Source organism: Octopus bimaculoides, chromosome 10 (assembly GCF_046866305.1).
Source record: "Octopus bimaculoides isolate indiv1 chromosome 10, ASM4686630v1, whole genome shotgun sequence".
NCBI classification, from domain to species: domain Eukaryota; kingdom Metazoa; phylum Mollusca; class Cephalopoda; order Octopoda; family Octopodidae; genus Octopus; species Octopus bimaculoides.
The window spans coordinates 85,495,763-85,512,004 of record NC_142937.1 but is presented as its reverse complement, the minus strand read 5'-3'; the positions used below and the strand labels follow the sequence as shown (position 1 = coordinate 85,512,004).

General features: G+C 35.4%; 1 protein-coding gene across 6 annotated transcripts in view; it reads right to left on the bottom strand.

The window, feature by feature from the left end:
• Positions 1-16,242, bottom strand: part of LOC106871331 (growth hormone-regulated TBC protein 1-A) — a 79,491-nt gene that overhangs the window by 19,602 nt on the left and 43,647 nt on the right. For 4 of the 6 annotated variants that reach the window (XM_089358920.1, XM_014917728.3, XM_089358921.1 and 1 more), the window contains exon 2: positions 238-389. In XM_089358920.1, coding sequence (XP_089215046.1) covers position 238 — 1 coding nt within the window. In that variant the 5' untranslated portion in view covers positions 239-389. Of the gene's footprint in view, positions 1-237; positions 390-1,446; positions 2,657-16,242 lie in introns of those variants that run through there. The other 2 variants (XM_014917726.3, XM_052971340.2) reach the window with 2 other exon arrangements.

The following is a 16,242-nucleotide window of genomic DNA, read 5'->3' as shown; positions in this document are numbered from 1 at the left end:
TACACCGACTCCAGTGCATAACTGGTACTTATTTCACTGACCCCCAAAAGGATGAAAGCTAAAGTCAACCTTGGTGGAATTTGAACTCAGAACATAAGGAAGTATGAAATATCATTTAGCATTTTGCCAGGCATGTTAACGATTCTACCAGCTCACCACTGTAATAATAATAATAATAATAATAATAATAATAATAATGATAATAATAGTTTAACAAAACAAAAAGGTGACCCTTACTTTTTCTGTTGTGGGGAACTTTTGAGTTGGAAACTGAGTCATTCCATCGCCTGTTTCGTCGCTCTAAGATTGGTTTATAAGTTGATGTAAATTCATTATTGAGTCCATAGTCAAAACTATCTGAACGTTCAAACCCATAGCCATCGACCTTACTGCAAAAGAGAAAGAAACATTTGTAAGTTTTTTCTGTTACAAACTCATTGATATAATTATTAGCAGTTAGCTGTTTAGCCATCACAATAATAACAATTGTTTCTAACAAAGGTAGAAATTTGTGGGGAGGGGGAATAGTTGATTATATTGAGTCAGTAATTAACTGGTACTTTAGCAAGACCAGAAGGATGAAAGATAAAATTGACTTTGGTAGGATTTGAAATCAGAACATCAAGTGCCAGAACAAATACCACAAGACGTTTTGTTTCTTGCTTTAATGATTCTAGCATCCACTGCCAGCAGTAACAACAACAACAACAACGGCCAAAAAGGCCAAAAGGATAGAAATTTAGAGTGGGGTAGGGTTTAGTCAATTCCAGTAACCCTAATACTTGACTGATGCTTTGTTTATATTATCAAACCCAGAAGAATAAATGGCTGAGTTGACCTTTGTGGGACTTGAACTCAGAATGTAAAAAGCAAGAACACATAATCACAAAACATTTCATCTGACACTCTACTGATTCAACCAATCTATTGTCCTTACAACAACAACAACAACAATAATAATAATAATAATAATAATAATAATTCCTTTTATTTGTCACAAAGATGACGAATGCAACAAATTGCAAAAACAGTAAGGATTCGTATAAAATTATGAAAAAATAAACAAGAAAACAACAAGAAAACAACAGCATGAAAAGTCAAACAAGACATCCCAATAGGAAAACAACTACTTTAGGCTAATCAAAAAAACCTCACAAATTCAAGAATACTCAGGCAAGTGCACTTTCCCAGCTGTATTTTTCACCTTACAGGTGTATACTGACTGTAGGACTGTGTGAGCAGGGCATTCTTACTATTCTTACTCACCTTCCAGCAAATTCACCTGAGAATAACACCTCATCACCTACTTCTACTTTTCTCTTCAAGTGGAACTTGAAAAAAGTTAATGAGGGTTTGTTCAAAAAGTGTCAGTTCTCAGTCTTTCAATTTCATCCAACATACAATCTGTTTCACTATAGCCACAAAGACAAACAAAAAAATATGTACCTGCTCTTCCTGGCAAAAGAAGACGGTGGTGTTATCCTCACAACAGACTCAACCAACAACTTATCTTGTTTAATATAACTTCTCAGATCAGCCATGTTGTGACAATAAAGTGCATGTGAAACAATTTCATCATTCTGGACACATTTCAAACAGACCCAGCTGTCAATACTTCATATGAGTAGAATTTATTCTGAACTGGTAAAACTCCAACCTGGTATTATATCTTATCCTTCTAGTGTTGGGTGACTTATTTTGTGTTTCATCTTGAATTATCTTGTGGAGAATAAATTTTACATCTAACCCTTTTGATACCAACCTGCCCAAGACCGCTCTTGCTTCAATGATACAAACTTTCTATATAAACTGATCTAAATTTAAATTTCCCATTCAAATTCCATGCTAATTTATGTTCCAATTAGCAGCTTAGTAATGACCTAAATATTTTACCAAATTCTTAATTATTTTCAATATTAATTGAAACAAATGCAATGTAGTTCAACAAAAGGGTTAAAATAACACAATAAAAAAAATATAGGCATAGGAGTGGGTGTGTGGTAAGTTGCTTGCTTATGAACAGCATGGTTCCGGGTTCAGTTTCTGTAGTTGCATGAACTGAAGCAGTATTTTATGACCAGATACCCTTGCTAACTCAAACCCTTATGGTATGTTAAGGTACTTTATTCCAGGGTCTTCACATGTTGAACTGTTGAGCTGCCGGACATATTGCTTTTGTAACTTCACTATGCTAAAATGGAGTCAATGCAAAGACATATGAACACATACACACACACACACACTGAACTTCCATACAGTTTCCACTAAATTTCACTCTCAATGCATCAGTCAGTTTAAAGCTATTGCAGAAGACATTTGTCCAAAGTGCCATGTAATGGTAATGAACTTGAAACAACATGGCAGAGAAACAAACATCTTATCCACACAGCCATGCCTGCACTTCATTTATTTATTGCAGTTATCTGTTTATTGAATGTTTTTATCTCTGGTATCTCCATCTGTTTTGGGGTAAAATGACCCATACAGCTGATAGACTCTTCATATAAACCTAATATAAATCTGAATCACATTTTATGTGACACAGTGAGTGACAATTTTGACTCTTTGAATTTTAGGTGAAGTCCATTTCAAGAATTGCATGATGTTTCCATCTACAAAATTTCATTGACAGGATCTAGGTTAACAACACTTGTTCAAGGTGCTATGCGGTGAGATTGAGCCAAAGACCTCATGATTGTAATACAAACTGTTTAACCATTCAGCCATGCTTGCATCACACATACTATTTTATTCTCACAAATACACACACACACACACACTAATGCACACACCTGATGTATACACTGACACATTCTCCAACACACACAATTTAGGCACTAACACACACATATACACACACATTCACACACACACACACACGCACGCGTGTGTTGAACAAAGGAAAGGCAAAGTCCGTTCTGACTAGATTTGATCTACCAAGAACTTGGAGGAAAAAATATGAATGCTGTCATACAGTTAGTCAGAAGTCTAGTGTCTCAGTTATCAACTCAACTTCTTTCTTTTCCTCACTAATTAAAGTCAAAGAAGATAAATGACATGTGATAACACTAAAATAACTTTATCACATCTTTTAGTGATTAAAAACATATATATCCTAAAGAGTCAAAGGTTGCCATGAGTTGCTAAGTCATTCATTATCATTCTTAATTACCTCGAAGCAAGCCAATGAGAGAGAATACACACTAATGACAGAGCCCCAATATGGTTGGTCAGTCCATTAGAAATAACAGCCAAATTTCTCGTGGTCTTAAAAAAAGAAAGAATAAGAGGAACACTGGAAAAAAATACACACATACATATGCATGTATACACAATACATACACACACAGACACGAGCTTCTTTCAGTTCTCATCTATCAAATTCACTCACAAAACTACTTGCCCAAGGTGCTATACAGCAGGACTGAACCCAAAACCACATGGTTCGGAAGTGAACTTCTTAAACCACATGGCAGATTGACGAAAACTTGAAATGAGATTTTCAGGACAGATATAAGTGAGTTAGAACAAGACAAGGAAGTGAAGCAATAAATAAATTTGACAACAGCTCAACCCATGGCATCAATAAGAAATAGAATGGAGGTGACTTTAAAAATAGACAGGAATTCCGAAAGAAGTTTCAATAAAACCAGTTTTTATACATCAAATGGTGATGGGGGTCCACCAGAATAAAATAGTAATCAAAGGGGTCCATAGATAAAAAAATGGTTAGAAACCCTGGGCTAGATGGGTACCTACTGAGGCAGTATTTTATGGCTGCATGCTGAAATAGAAGATATATACCCAAGGTCCCATGCAGATGAATTTGAGACTATGTGGTTGGAAAACAAACTTTTTAACCACATAGCAATGAATAAACAAACCATTTGTCTTTTTTTCTTTTATATCTAATAAAGAGATTGTTTAGTTATGACACATGGTGACTGTATGTGTGTATCTTATGTTTGAATTTTATCATTCTGCTTGTCTTTATTTCTTTTCTTTTCTTTCTTTCTTTCTTTCTTTCTTTTTCATTATGTCATCATGAATTGTATGAGATTATATTGAAATAATAAGAAAATGCAATCAAGTTAATCCAGGTGACTATAACTTGAAAATGTGATGACGATGATGATTGTTATTTTATCAATTAGTACTGAAGGCACATGGCCTTGTCACACTTTCCTGGCAAAGAGTTAAAGGTACAGCTAGATAAGAATGTCGTTCAGTTTGCCAATCAGTGGCTGAGAAGAAAATACGAACAAGAAGGGAGTTTCTGAGCCTCCATAGCCTCATGGTACTTATTTATAACTACTTAAAATGAGTCAGTGAGTGGGAAAGTGACTTTTCCAGGAACTCACTCTAAATTATTCAAGCTAATTATTCAATAAATGATTTGAGGGGATGGTAGGAGAGGCCCCTAATGACTAAGCCAGATGAGGGGTTACTAAGTTACTAACAAATTGCAACTGAAAGACCTTTGTGAAGTAAACTGTTATCCATAAAGAGAAGAGAGGGAGTATGATATATGGTTCATTTGATAAAAACAGATAAGGGCAACCTCAGTAAAGTATGACGGCACAGAATTTCATCAGTCATCTTATAATTTCGGAAATAACATAAACATTCAAAATGGCAAACCTTTTCAAGCAAGAGACAAGAGTCAAATATAACAAATTGCAGTATGCATTTGTGACATATTAATTTCTCACGGTGGAATATTGTGAGAAAAGTTTATATTCTGAATCAACCTTATTAAGTCAAACTCAAAGCGGGTCAATATAACACACAGTGACCTCAGTAAGGACTCTTTTATTCTCTTTTACTTGTTTCAGTCATTTGACTGCGGCCATGCTGGAGCACCACCTTTTAGTCGAGAAAATCGACCCCAGGACTTATTCTTTATGAGCCTAGTACTTATTTTATCGGGCTCTTTTTGCCGAACCACTAAGTTACGGGGACGTAAACACACCAGCATCGGTTGTCAAGCGATGGTGAGGGGATAAACACAGACACATACATACATACATACATACATACATACATATATATATATATATATATATATATATACATATATACAACAGGCTTCTTTCAGTTTCCATCTACCAAATCCATTCACAAGGCTTTGGTTGGCCTGAGGCTATAGTAGAAGATACTTGCCCAAGGTACCACGCAGTGGGACTGAACCCGGAACCATGTGGTTGGCAAGCAAGTTTTTTTTTTACTCATAACTTAGAGCAGTGCTTCTTAACCCTTTTCTTCCCCCTGTATTTCCCCTCTTTACCAGTTAAGCATCCCAATTTCCCACTCTCCATATATAAGAAAAACGTATTTTTGTATACAATACAATTTATTACATATCAGGAATAGTTTGTATCAATTTAACATTAACATCCTTGAAATAATCATTAAGATAAATCTAGCAAAAACAGTATGAATAATAATAATGTTTTTTAGATTATTTTTCAATCTAAAAACAATTTCCTCACTTGCATCCATAAATTTCCCTCCACTGGAATCCCAAAATCCACCCCTCCCAACCCTGAGAGCAAATTTCCCCAGGTTAAGAATTGTAGATTTACAGGAATTAAACTGTAAATTACTACAGATCATTTAGATCAACTCTCTGTTCTTACATGGCTGCCATTCCACCACCCTAGACCTGAGAAGTTCTAGAGAGAATATTATACTTAAAACGCCTTTTTAATAAGTAGAAAAGGGTGGGATATTGTAAATGTGCTGGCATTTTTACATACTTTTGCCTATCAGCTGAAATAATCTCTGCAAAATGTTGCATTAGATACATAAGCAATTGTATACACTACGATATATTATAGAGGGTGTCCACAAAGTCTGGGTACATGGAGTAAATAAAATCATGACATAAACAATTAAATATAAGAAATAATAATTTCTTAAAGTATGTGTTAAACCCTATATATACTGATTATTTTGAATTTATGAAACTAGTGCTAGAAATAGCAGAAATTCTAGTTAAGTTCATATATTACCTAACGTAACAATACATTTAGAAAATGATTATTGGCGATCTTACGGTTAGGACTCATACCAAAGCGATCTTACGGTACGAGTCCAAAATATCGGCCTTTTCCATAAAAAGTGTCTTCGGCAATCTTTACCAAAGATCGGCCTCCTCCGTAACACCCGCACGATCTTCACTACAGTGTTAGGGTTAGGGTTTTAGTGTCAGGGTTAGGGTTTTAGAGTTAGGGTTAGTGTTTAGGGTTACGGTTACGGTTAGGGACGGAATTCCCTAACCCAAACCCTAACCCCTTCAAAATAAATCGCGCTCTCTGTATGTCTTTCGCTTTTATGACGTCGTTTCCCTGTTTCTCTCCAACACTTTTTACGGAAAAGGCAGATATTTAGGACTCGTACCGTAAGATCACCTGATTATTTAATTATTCTTGGAAATAGAGATAAAAATAATTCTGTTAGTTTCATGTAATTTTTAAAAATTATAAATTTAGTTTGTTTATTGCAAAAAAAAAAATGAGAAAAGTTATTTATTTTATTGAGGCATAAACATGATTGTGATAAGCTGTTGACTTGGCTGTGTGGTTAATTTCACTCGCCAGCTGTATGGTTCCAGGTTCAGTCCCACTGTGTAGCACCTCAGGCCAGTGCTTTCTACTATAGCTCTGGGTTGGTCAAAGCCTTGTGAGTGGATTTCGTAGATGGAAACTTAAAGAAGCCCACAGTATATATATATATATATATATATATATATATATATATATATATATATATATATATATATGTGTGTGTGTGTGTGTGTGTGTGTGTGTGTTTCTCTAAGTCTTGGTATCATGCAACAGTGATAAACAAACATCATTGTTATACAAACGGTGTTGTTCATTTCTGATCTTTCAGGTAAACATGTCTTTTGGCCCTCTATTTCTTCAAAACAAAAAAAAAAAGCACCTTTCATTTAATTGAAACAATCTATTCTGTTCAAAACTTTGTCATCTAGCATCATATCTTTTCAATTTAACCTTTAATGCCATCACTCTTTGCGACAATTCTTCATGTACTATTTGCTTTCCCCTCTATTCCATCCTGTGCCACCCATTCAATTTTCAGATTACAACTTCATTCTTCAGTTCTCCTCTCGTTATCCCATTTAATTGACCCAGTTCCTTCTGTATCTTTTCCATCTTCATTCGTATTCTCTTCCTCCACTTTGGTTCTTTCTTTTCTTCAACTATCTTCTACTTGTATCCTATTATATCAGCTACATTATCAGCAGCTATGATTAGCTGGTCTGTTTCTCTAATGTTCTCCATTTTAAACCAAGCTCAAAATGCCATTTACTTTGCCTATGGCTCTCCTTATTTTCCCTTTGTCCATATGCCTTACATTCGATGGCATTTCATTGTTCACACCAAACATTTTACCTTGCAGCATTTCTAGAATCTCCTTCTCTTCAGCATCCAAGTCTTGTTCAACATTTATTGTCACTTCTCCATTTAGATCACCTTTACTGTCTACTCCATCGTTATTTCTCAGGCACATAGTGATTTCCTTCTTTTTCATCTCTTCCCCCTTCATTACCACTTTCTGCTACTGTTGTTTCACTTTTCCTGTTCATTTTTTATTCTTCTCTAAATTTCTTCAATCTCTAATCTTTCCCTGGCCTATCAGTCACTGGGTGGAATATTCAAAAACTCCTTTTTCATCCCAAATTCTCTTCATTCACTTCATGAAACTTCTTTTATTTGGCTCATTCTCAGCCAACATTCAATCACAATCTTGTTTGCCTTTTTTTCCCATTTTATTTTTGTCCCACTGCACTCTTGACTTTAATACTATTATTATTATTATTATGATAGTGGATTGCCCGACTGACCTCCCAAATGGTATGTGAGATCATGATGGGCGGCGTGATCAGAGTAAGTACAAGCAAGATTGACCAGATGAACAGTGTATTTGAACATATGTACCATATGCTAGTAGTCCAATGCCTAGTCTACTCGGCTTCTATTGTATCTATATAAGAAATCAATAACTTTCAAATCCAATTGACAATATATCTAAGGAAAAATTATAGACATCAAATTGAAGATAAACTAGTTTAAATATAACGATTTTTTAAAATTTATATACAATGGCTTCCAACAACTGCTACAAAACATATTTTAAAGGAAGAATGAACAAACAAACATACGTATACATACATACATACATACATACATATGTACATACGTACGCACATATATACATATGTACGTACGTACATACATACATACATACTGCTATGTGGTTAAAAAGTTTGTTTTCCAACCACATAGTCTCAAATTCATCTGCATGGGACCTTAGGTATATATCTTCTATTTCAGCATGCAGCCATAAAATACTGCCTCAGTAAGTACCCATCTAGCCCAGGGGTTCTAAACATTTTTTTTATCTATGGACCCCTTTGATTACTATTTTATTCTGGTGGACCCCCATCACCATTTGATGTATAAAAACTGGTTTTATTGAAACTTCTTTCGAAATTCCTGTTTTGTTATTCACACATTAACTTATGTAAGTTGAACATGTAAAATGTTAGAGAAAGAAACCTATAAATTAGCCCTTGTGCCTAAAGTAGAAAAGTATATACCATGTGGTAAATTTAGTGCAGAACATTGCTCCAAAAGCTATACTAGTAAGAGGTTATGAATATTTACCATGTAGTAAAAATTCTAGAAATTCAACAAGCCATTGCAGAAATGAGTGAATAAAAATTTATATAATTTATTGGCGGAACATTTATTTCTGTTTTTACTCTTTTACTTGTTTCAGTCATTTGACTGCGGCCATACTGGAGCACCGCCTTTAGTCGAGCAAATTGACCCCAGGACTTATTCTTTGGAAGCCTAATACTTATTCTATCGATCTCTTTTGCCGAACCACTAAGTTACGGGGACGTAAAGACACCAGCATCGGTTGTCAAGCGATGTTGGGGGGACAAACACAGACACACAAACATACACATATATATATACATATATACGACAGGCTTCTTTCAGTTTCCATCTACCAAATCCATTCACAAGGCTTTGGTTGGCCTGAGGCTATAGTAGAAGATACTTGCCCAAGGTACCACGCAGTGGGACTGAACCCGGAACCATGTGGTTGGTAAGCAAGCTACTTACCACATAGCCACTCCTGCATATATATCTTATTTGCAAGTACTTCATAAAATGATTCTGTACACAGTAAATGAGGAGAATCTCAACACAGTTGCTTGGCCTGCTAGAAATATCAGTCAAATCTTCAACTCACATCCTTAACATGCCATTTCTGAAGAAATGACATGACGGTGGTCATAGCAAAAATATCTTTGTTCATAAGTCTGTTCAGCACTGACCTGGGGTTAAACAACCATAATAACAGCAAATTAATTCAGTTGCTTTCCAATAACTTTTTGATTAGTCTGTCAATAAAACAGAAGCAACCAGGAGAAATATTAAACAAATCTATTGTCTCTTGTTGATCGAGATTGAATGCAAGTGTGTGTAGGTAGGTCTGTCTGTTGTCACCAACCACATCTGGCACCACCCAAAATATTCTTGGTAATGTAGGTCACATTTCATTTCAGACCAAGCAGTCTGACTGACATTAAATGATAATAATTTCATAGTTGTTTATTCTTCCTAGAACAGCAACTGACAGAGATATAGATGCTACAATGAGTGATGCATCACAGAACCGATAGAATAATTGAGAATCTTATATTTGCGTTTTGAGTTTAAATCTTGCCAAGATCATCTTGGTTTCTAACCTATCCAGAAGTCAATCAAAATAAGTATTATTTATGTATTTGAGTCAGTTAAATTTACAACATTCCTCTCTAAACAATTTGGTAGCCTTGTACCTATGTTGGAAATCACCACCACCACCACCACCACCACCACCACCACCACCACCACCACCACCACCACCATCATCATCATCATCATCATCATCATCATCATTATTATTATTAGGGTGGCATGCTGGCAGAAACGTTAGCACGCCGGGTGAAATGCTTAGTGGTATTTCATCTGTTGCTACGTTCTGAGTTCAAATTCTGCCGAAGTTGACTTTCCGAGGTTGATAAAGTAAGTACCAGTTGAACACTGGGGTTGATGCAATCAGCTTAACCCCTCTTCCAAAATTGCTGGCCTTGTGCCAAAATTAGAAACTAATATTATATATTTACATTGGTGTAGAGCAGTGTTTCTCAACTGGGGTTCCACAAAAGATTCCTAGGGTTTCTGTGAGAAAGAGTGAGATAAGCTAATGCTAATTTCATGATATATATAAATGTGTGTGTGTGTGTGTGTGTGTGTGTGTGCGTGCGTGTGTGTGTGTGTGTGTGGTATTTGCCATGTGAACTACGATGAAAATATATGACAAAGATATGGTATATAATTTTGTTTTGTGCAGGGGTTCCTTGAGACATGCAGTTTATTTTAAGGGTTACGCAATGGTAAAAAGGTTGAGAAACACTGGTGTAGAGCAATATTTCAGTATGTAATAAGTTGAATGAGTCTATGACACAGTTGTGACTCCAAGCTGAAGCCAATGTACAGAGACTGCATTGCGTTGACTCATATCTGGCATCACTCAAGCTAGAGGAGTTTAACAAGAGAGTTATCTCAGAAAGTGTTTTACAACAAATTATGCAAATGAACGTGTTATACAGTCTTTTCAAACTATTGCCATTGTCACTATCACTATCTTTCCCCTGTCTATTTATTTTTCTCCCTCCCTCTCTTTGTATGTATTTTTCTTTTGATATCTCTTTTTATTCCACTATACCAGAGAGAGAGAGAGAGAAACAAGACAAATTAAAAAAAGAGACTGAAACAAAAAGAAAATAGTTTGACATCACACAAATGTATTCTGGAAACTTTCTTTGACACAGACCCTGCTACTCTTTACTTGTTGTTTGTGTTTCTAATTCTTGCCCATACTGCTCCATATTTGTCTTTCACCATTTCCTTTCTTGACAGACAGAGAGTAGGGTGTGGTTTGAGGGAGATCTGACAGCTATTTCTCAAAATAAATGTTAAAAAAACTTACCCTGAAAAATGGCAAATAATAATATATATTTTTAGTGTTTGTAGCTTTGGAATACAAAATACACACACACACACATACATGTACACCCAACACACACACACACACACACACACACACACACACACACACAAACACGTGAACAGTTTGTGTCTTTGTTTAATAGTAATAATAAAGGTTGCTGTAGTAGCAACAGTGGTAACAGCAACAACAATAAGAAGAACGATCCCTAAAGGCATAAGACCATTAATTCGAGTAGGTGGGTGAGGAAAATAGTGATTAGATCGCTCCCAGTATATGACTGGTACATGTTTATCGCCCACCCTCACCAATGTGGTGAACGACAACATGAATATTGACATGATTTGAATTTTTCCCCCCAAAAATGTAGTATTTATCCAGTACTTTTTATTAATTCTTTTAATCCCTGCAACAATATCAGACATGCCCAATGAAACAGCCCCTATGTAGTCACATGAGATGCTAGAAATAACAGTGAAATCTCCTACAAATTTACCTCTAACATCTTAAAAAATAAAACCTGTCAGTAGCACCAAGTTATTTAGTCAAGTGACCAGTAAGTCTACTGCATCGAAGCTGACCTGAAGCTATACTACAACAGCTTGATATGCGAGTTAAAATATGCCAATACTATAAGAAGCAAAATGATCAAAAGAGATCCAAGTAGTGACCCAACAATGCAAATTCAATCTATACACTCCATTTAATTCTGTGTGTTTTTCACTCAAGTAGTGGTCAACTCAAATTGAACATCTCTATGATCAAAGACGTACCAGATATTACCATCTCATCTAGTTTTTGGTAACAGTGTACCTTGGATTACTTTATTCAAGGTATTCATTTTTTTAATTTTCTTACGTGGTTGGTAGATGTAATTTGAAAGGGATTTGACTGCTACTTCTAGCAGGTCAACTGACCACATAAAGGCTACCTTATTTCCTTGTTTATAAATTAGTCACTCAAAGCTTCAAATGACTGAGTCAACAGGGATATCAGATAATCAATTGAATGAGTCAGATGTTTATGTTCTGTCCCTAGCAGTGCTTACAGGCTGTGATCAAGAGATTTAATTTCAAAAGCCCAGTTTAGCTAATTGCAAACAGGTATCAACAGGTTGGAAATGGCTCAGTTGGAAAAGGCCCGGTATTATAAAGGAGGTTTCATGAGCTCAAGATACTGAGTTCAAGTCCAGTAATTCTTGTAGGCTGGGGCTACAATAAAAGTACTAATAAAGGTGACTTTGTTAGCAATTATATCACTATTATTTCAAAGTTGACTTGAAAATGAAATGAATCAATCAATTCATAGATAATTAGGGTGGTGAATATTTAGGGGTATCTATTGAAAAATTGAGAGATTGTGGTATTCATAAAGAGAAGGTGGCTCATGTTTAATAGAGTCTGATTCTTAAGATGCTTTAGAAAAGTGCCTTCCATTAGAACTAAAGTGCTCTAGAGAATTTATCTCAGCTTCCCCAAAATTATCTGATAAAGGAATATTTCACACTTTTGATAAGGAATGTCAGCCTGTCTGTAAATGTCTTTTGTTAATGGGAAGATTTGAAGGCTAAGTTTAGTCAATGTGGTTCACTCTTCCTACTTGAAATATCTTCTTCATAGCAGCTACACGTACACCCTAGACTGTTCCCTACATCCCATCCCAAACAATTCAGTAGTAGTTTGCTTTGTAAATGTTCACTTATCAACATACTAAATCACCTATTCACTGATATGCCATTTCTTCAACACACCTCTTCCATAAGGCTTCTGCTCTTCTGAACCAGCAAGCCATGTACCACCCAACACAGCCTTCCTTCCTCTTAAATTTACAGTGATTTATTCAGTAAACCTCTCAACTGAATATTTTACCCAGTCCTTTCCTCACTAAAACTGAAAACCTATAGAAGTCCTGTTCTGCTTTCATTTTCCTTATAGATAGAGGCCAAGGTTCAAGCTAAACAACAACCACACCTGTCTGGATGGGCCTACAAAAGCTATGGATACTCTCTTCCCCATTTTCCTTCAACTAAATCAGTGGTTCTCAACTGGGATCCATATGGCACCTGAGAGTCCATATGAGATTTTAGGGGTTCCACATAACAAAATAGTAAATCGGGGATCCACAATAGTGTTCTAAGGGCTCCTGAAAAAAATTTTGTTTTAGCTGTTTGTATTACATGAAACAGCTAGGTTTCTTTCGCTAACATTTTACGTAGTTCAACCTAAACAAGTGAATGTGTGAAAAACAAAATAGGAATTTTGAAAGAGGTTTCTATGAAACTAGTTTTTAAATATCGCATGCCTTTAGGGGTCCACCAAGATAAAATAGTAATCAAAGAACCCCTGAACTAAATAAATATTCCACAAGAGAAAATAAGCGAGTTGCCTTGTTGGGATTTTATGCTCTTCAAATCCAACCTGGCTAAGACATGATTAAGGACAGCTGAATGGAATTAATATGAAAGTTATGACCTGAGCAAATATAAAAACACTGATTTCAGTGACATGAGTTTTCAAAACAAGTTTTTACATGTAAACTAATTTTACAGTTTGTACACTTAAAGCAACATCGATAAAAATCTGATAGCAAATTGATAACCAAGTCATGGGCAAAGGTGTGGAATATGGTTACAGTAGTAGTGGAGTTAAAACTGATCTATGAACACTAAGAGATAGTGTTCATTCGTTAGCTCAGTAGCAAATATCATGGTATATGTGGTAATCACCCAGAAAACAGACACCATGAGACTGGTTCGATGTCACAGGGAAAATTATCAATTTTTCTCAATTGTATCCTTCATCTAAAAAAGTCAACAGGGCCAATCCTCATTGATAAAACGTAAAAGGGTCTTAGAGCGAACATTACAGATGCTAGTCTTATTTCTTTGTCCTTGTAGAAAAGACTTAATCACTGAGAATAGTATGAACAAGATAGTAGACTGAACAGATACCTTCCACAAGTGTTCCATCTTAATTCATAATTTAATTAATCTTATTTCTTGATGTTTTGGTTTTAGCTGGCAATAAGAGTGGTTCATCTATCAACCTTTGACTTTCTATTCATTATCTAACTCATTAATCCCACATTATCGCTAGCCTATGTTGTTGATTCACTCATTCTGTTAGTGGAACCTGGATGATAGGTAGATTGATGGATAGATGGATAGAAAGATAAACCGACAGATGGATGGGTTGATAGATAGGAACACACAAACACACACACACACAATATATATATATATATATATATATATTAGATTACAATAACAAAGACAATGTCTTATGGAATGCACAAGCATAAATTGTGGAAATAAATAACAAAGTCCACAATTAATGCATGAATACAGAAAATATAAATACATATATAAATAAATAAAAGAGAACAAAGGTTAGCAAACACACATTTTTTTAATAAATGTAACATGTGATGTACCAGTCGTCTGAATAAATTTACTAAAATTAATTGGTTTAACTCTTCCCAACTAATCAGCAATTACTATTATGCTGTAACAACATGTATACATAATTGCTGATAACAGAGTATGGCCATTCTAACAACCAACATTCTAAATAACAGTTGTTTCAACAGTCAGTGCAACTTGGTAGTGACACAACAACCATTACATTATGCAGCGATGCAACACATTTAGTGGTGCAACAATTAACAAACCAAAAGCTCTTACAGGCTGCAACTGTTACAATATCACACCCTTGTTGACATCTGTTACATCAACTAAATAGAACAGGTTTAATTTCATTACTTTCCAGCTTGCTTTCATTGAATCCACATGTTAGCTGGGTTGAAACATCATACATATGCGTATACATTATACATACGAGGTGGTGCTGGAAAGAATATTGCAAAAGGCTTGGTTGCAGACCCAACCTTCTGAATTTTTTTTTTACAGGGCTTAGAAAAACCGAAGGACTGCTGCAAAAAGTGTGTGAACCAGAGAGGAGAATATGTTGAATATATTCATACTTAACTGACCCTCCTGTATTTTCTTTTACCCAAAGCCAGAAACTTTTCAGCACCCCCCTTGTATACATCTACTACAGACTCACATGTGTGTGTGGGGGGGGGGGGTGAGCAGGCCCAAGGTTTAGTATTTAGAATGTTGGGTTCACAACCATAAGGTCATGGAGTTTGAATACTGGAATGAATAATGCTTTGTGTCCTTGTGCTCCAGTTTACACAACAGAATTGAGTACAAGCTGAGCGCTGGTGCAGCCCTCTCTCGCTCTAGTTGTCATATCCTGGAAGCTACATTGAATCAAGGATGGGAGGCCAAGTGGACATCTGTGTCTGCTCACAACTATTTAGGTACCTAAAACAATTAACAAGAGCATGATACATACTACAGACTTATGCATGCTTGTGATATCTCTAGTATGTGCATGTGTGTGTGTGATATTATGCTAAGGAGCAGGGTACAGTACTGGAATTTTCTACATGTTAAACATAATAAACTACTCCAAATCATTGTTAGAGTGTCCACATATGTGGTGGAGTCAAAACCAGCTAGTTGGTACTGGCATCAAATCGTGTTAGTCATAGTAAAGAAGTCGAACCAAATAGTACTATTTTAAAAGTCATTTAATATGCACATTTCAGGTTTGCATGATATAAAATAGGAAATGCCTCTATTACGTAAACCTTTTCCAATTAAATCATTTCAAAATATGGAAATATTGATGGGAATATTTATTTCAATCTATATATGGCTAGATCAGTAAGTCGGCTTCTAGGTTAGGAGAATAGATATGTATAAAGAGGGGAAGAGAGACTCTCTCTCTCCTTCTTTCTCCCTCTCTCTATACATATCTAATCTCTTAACTTAGTAGCCAACTTACTGCTCTAACAGCATATATATTGAAATTTTTTTCCATTAATTTCGCCATATTTTTTAAATGCTTTAACTGAGGAAGGTTTACATAATGGATGCCTTTCCTGTTATATATTATGCAAACCTGAAACATACATATTAAATGTTTTCAGAAATATCGCTATTTGGTTTGACTACATTATTACAAATATATATATATATAGAGAGAGAGAGTTTACTGTTTCATTAAGGTACAATCAGCAATAAAGAGTACTCCATCCAGTGGGAGATAAATATTATTTAATGGATACAGCATAAAG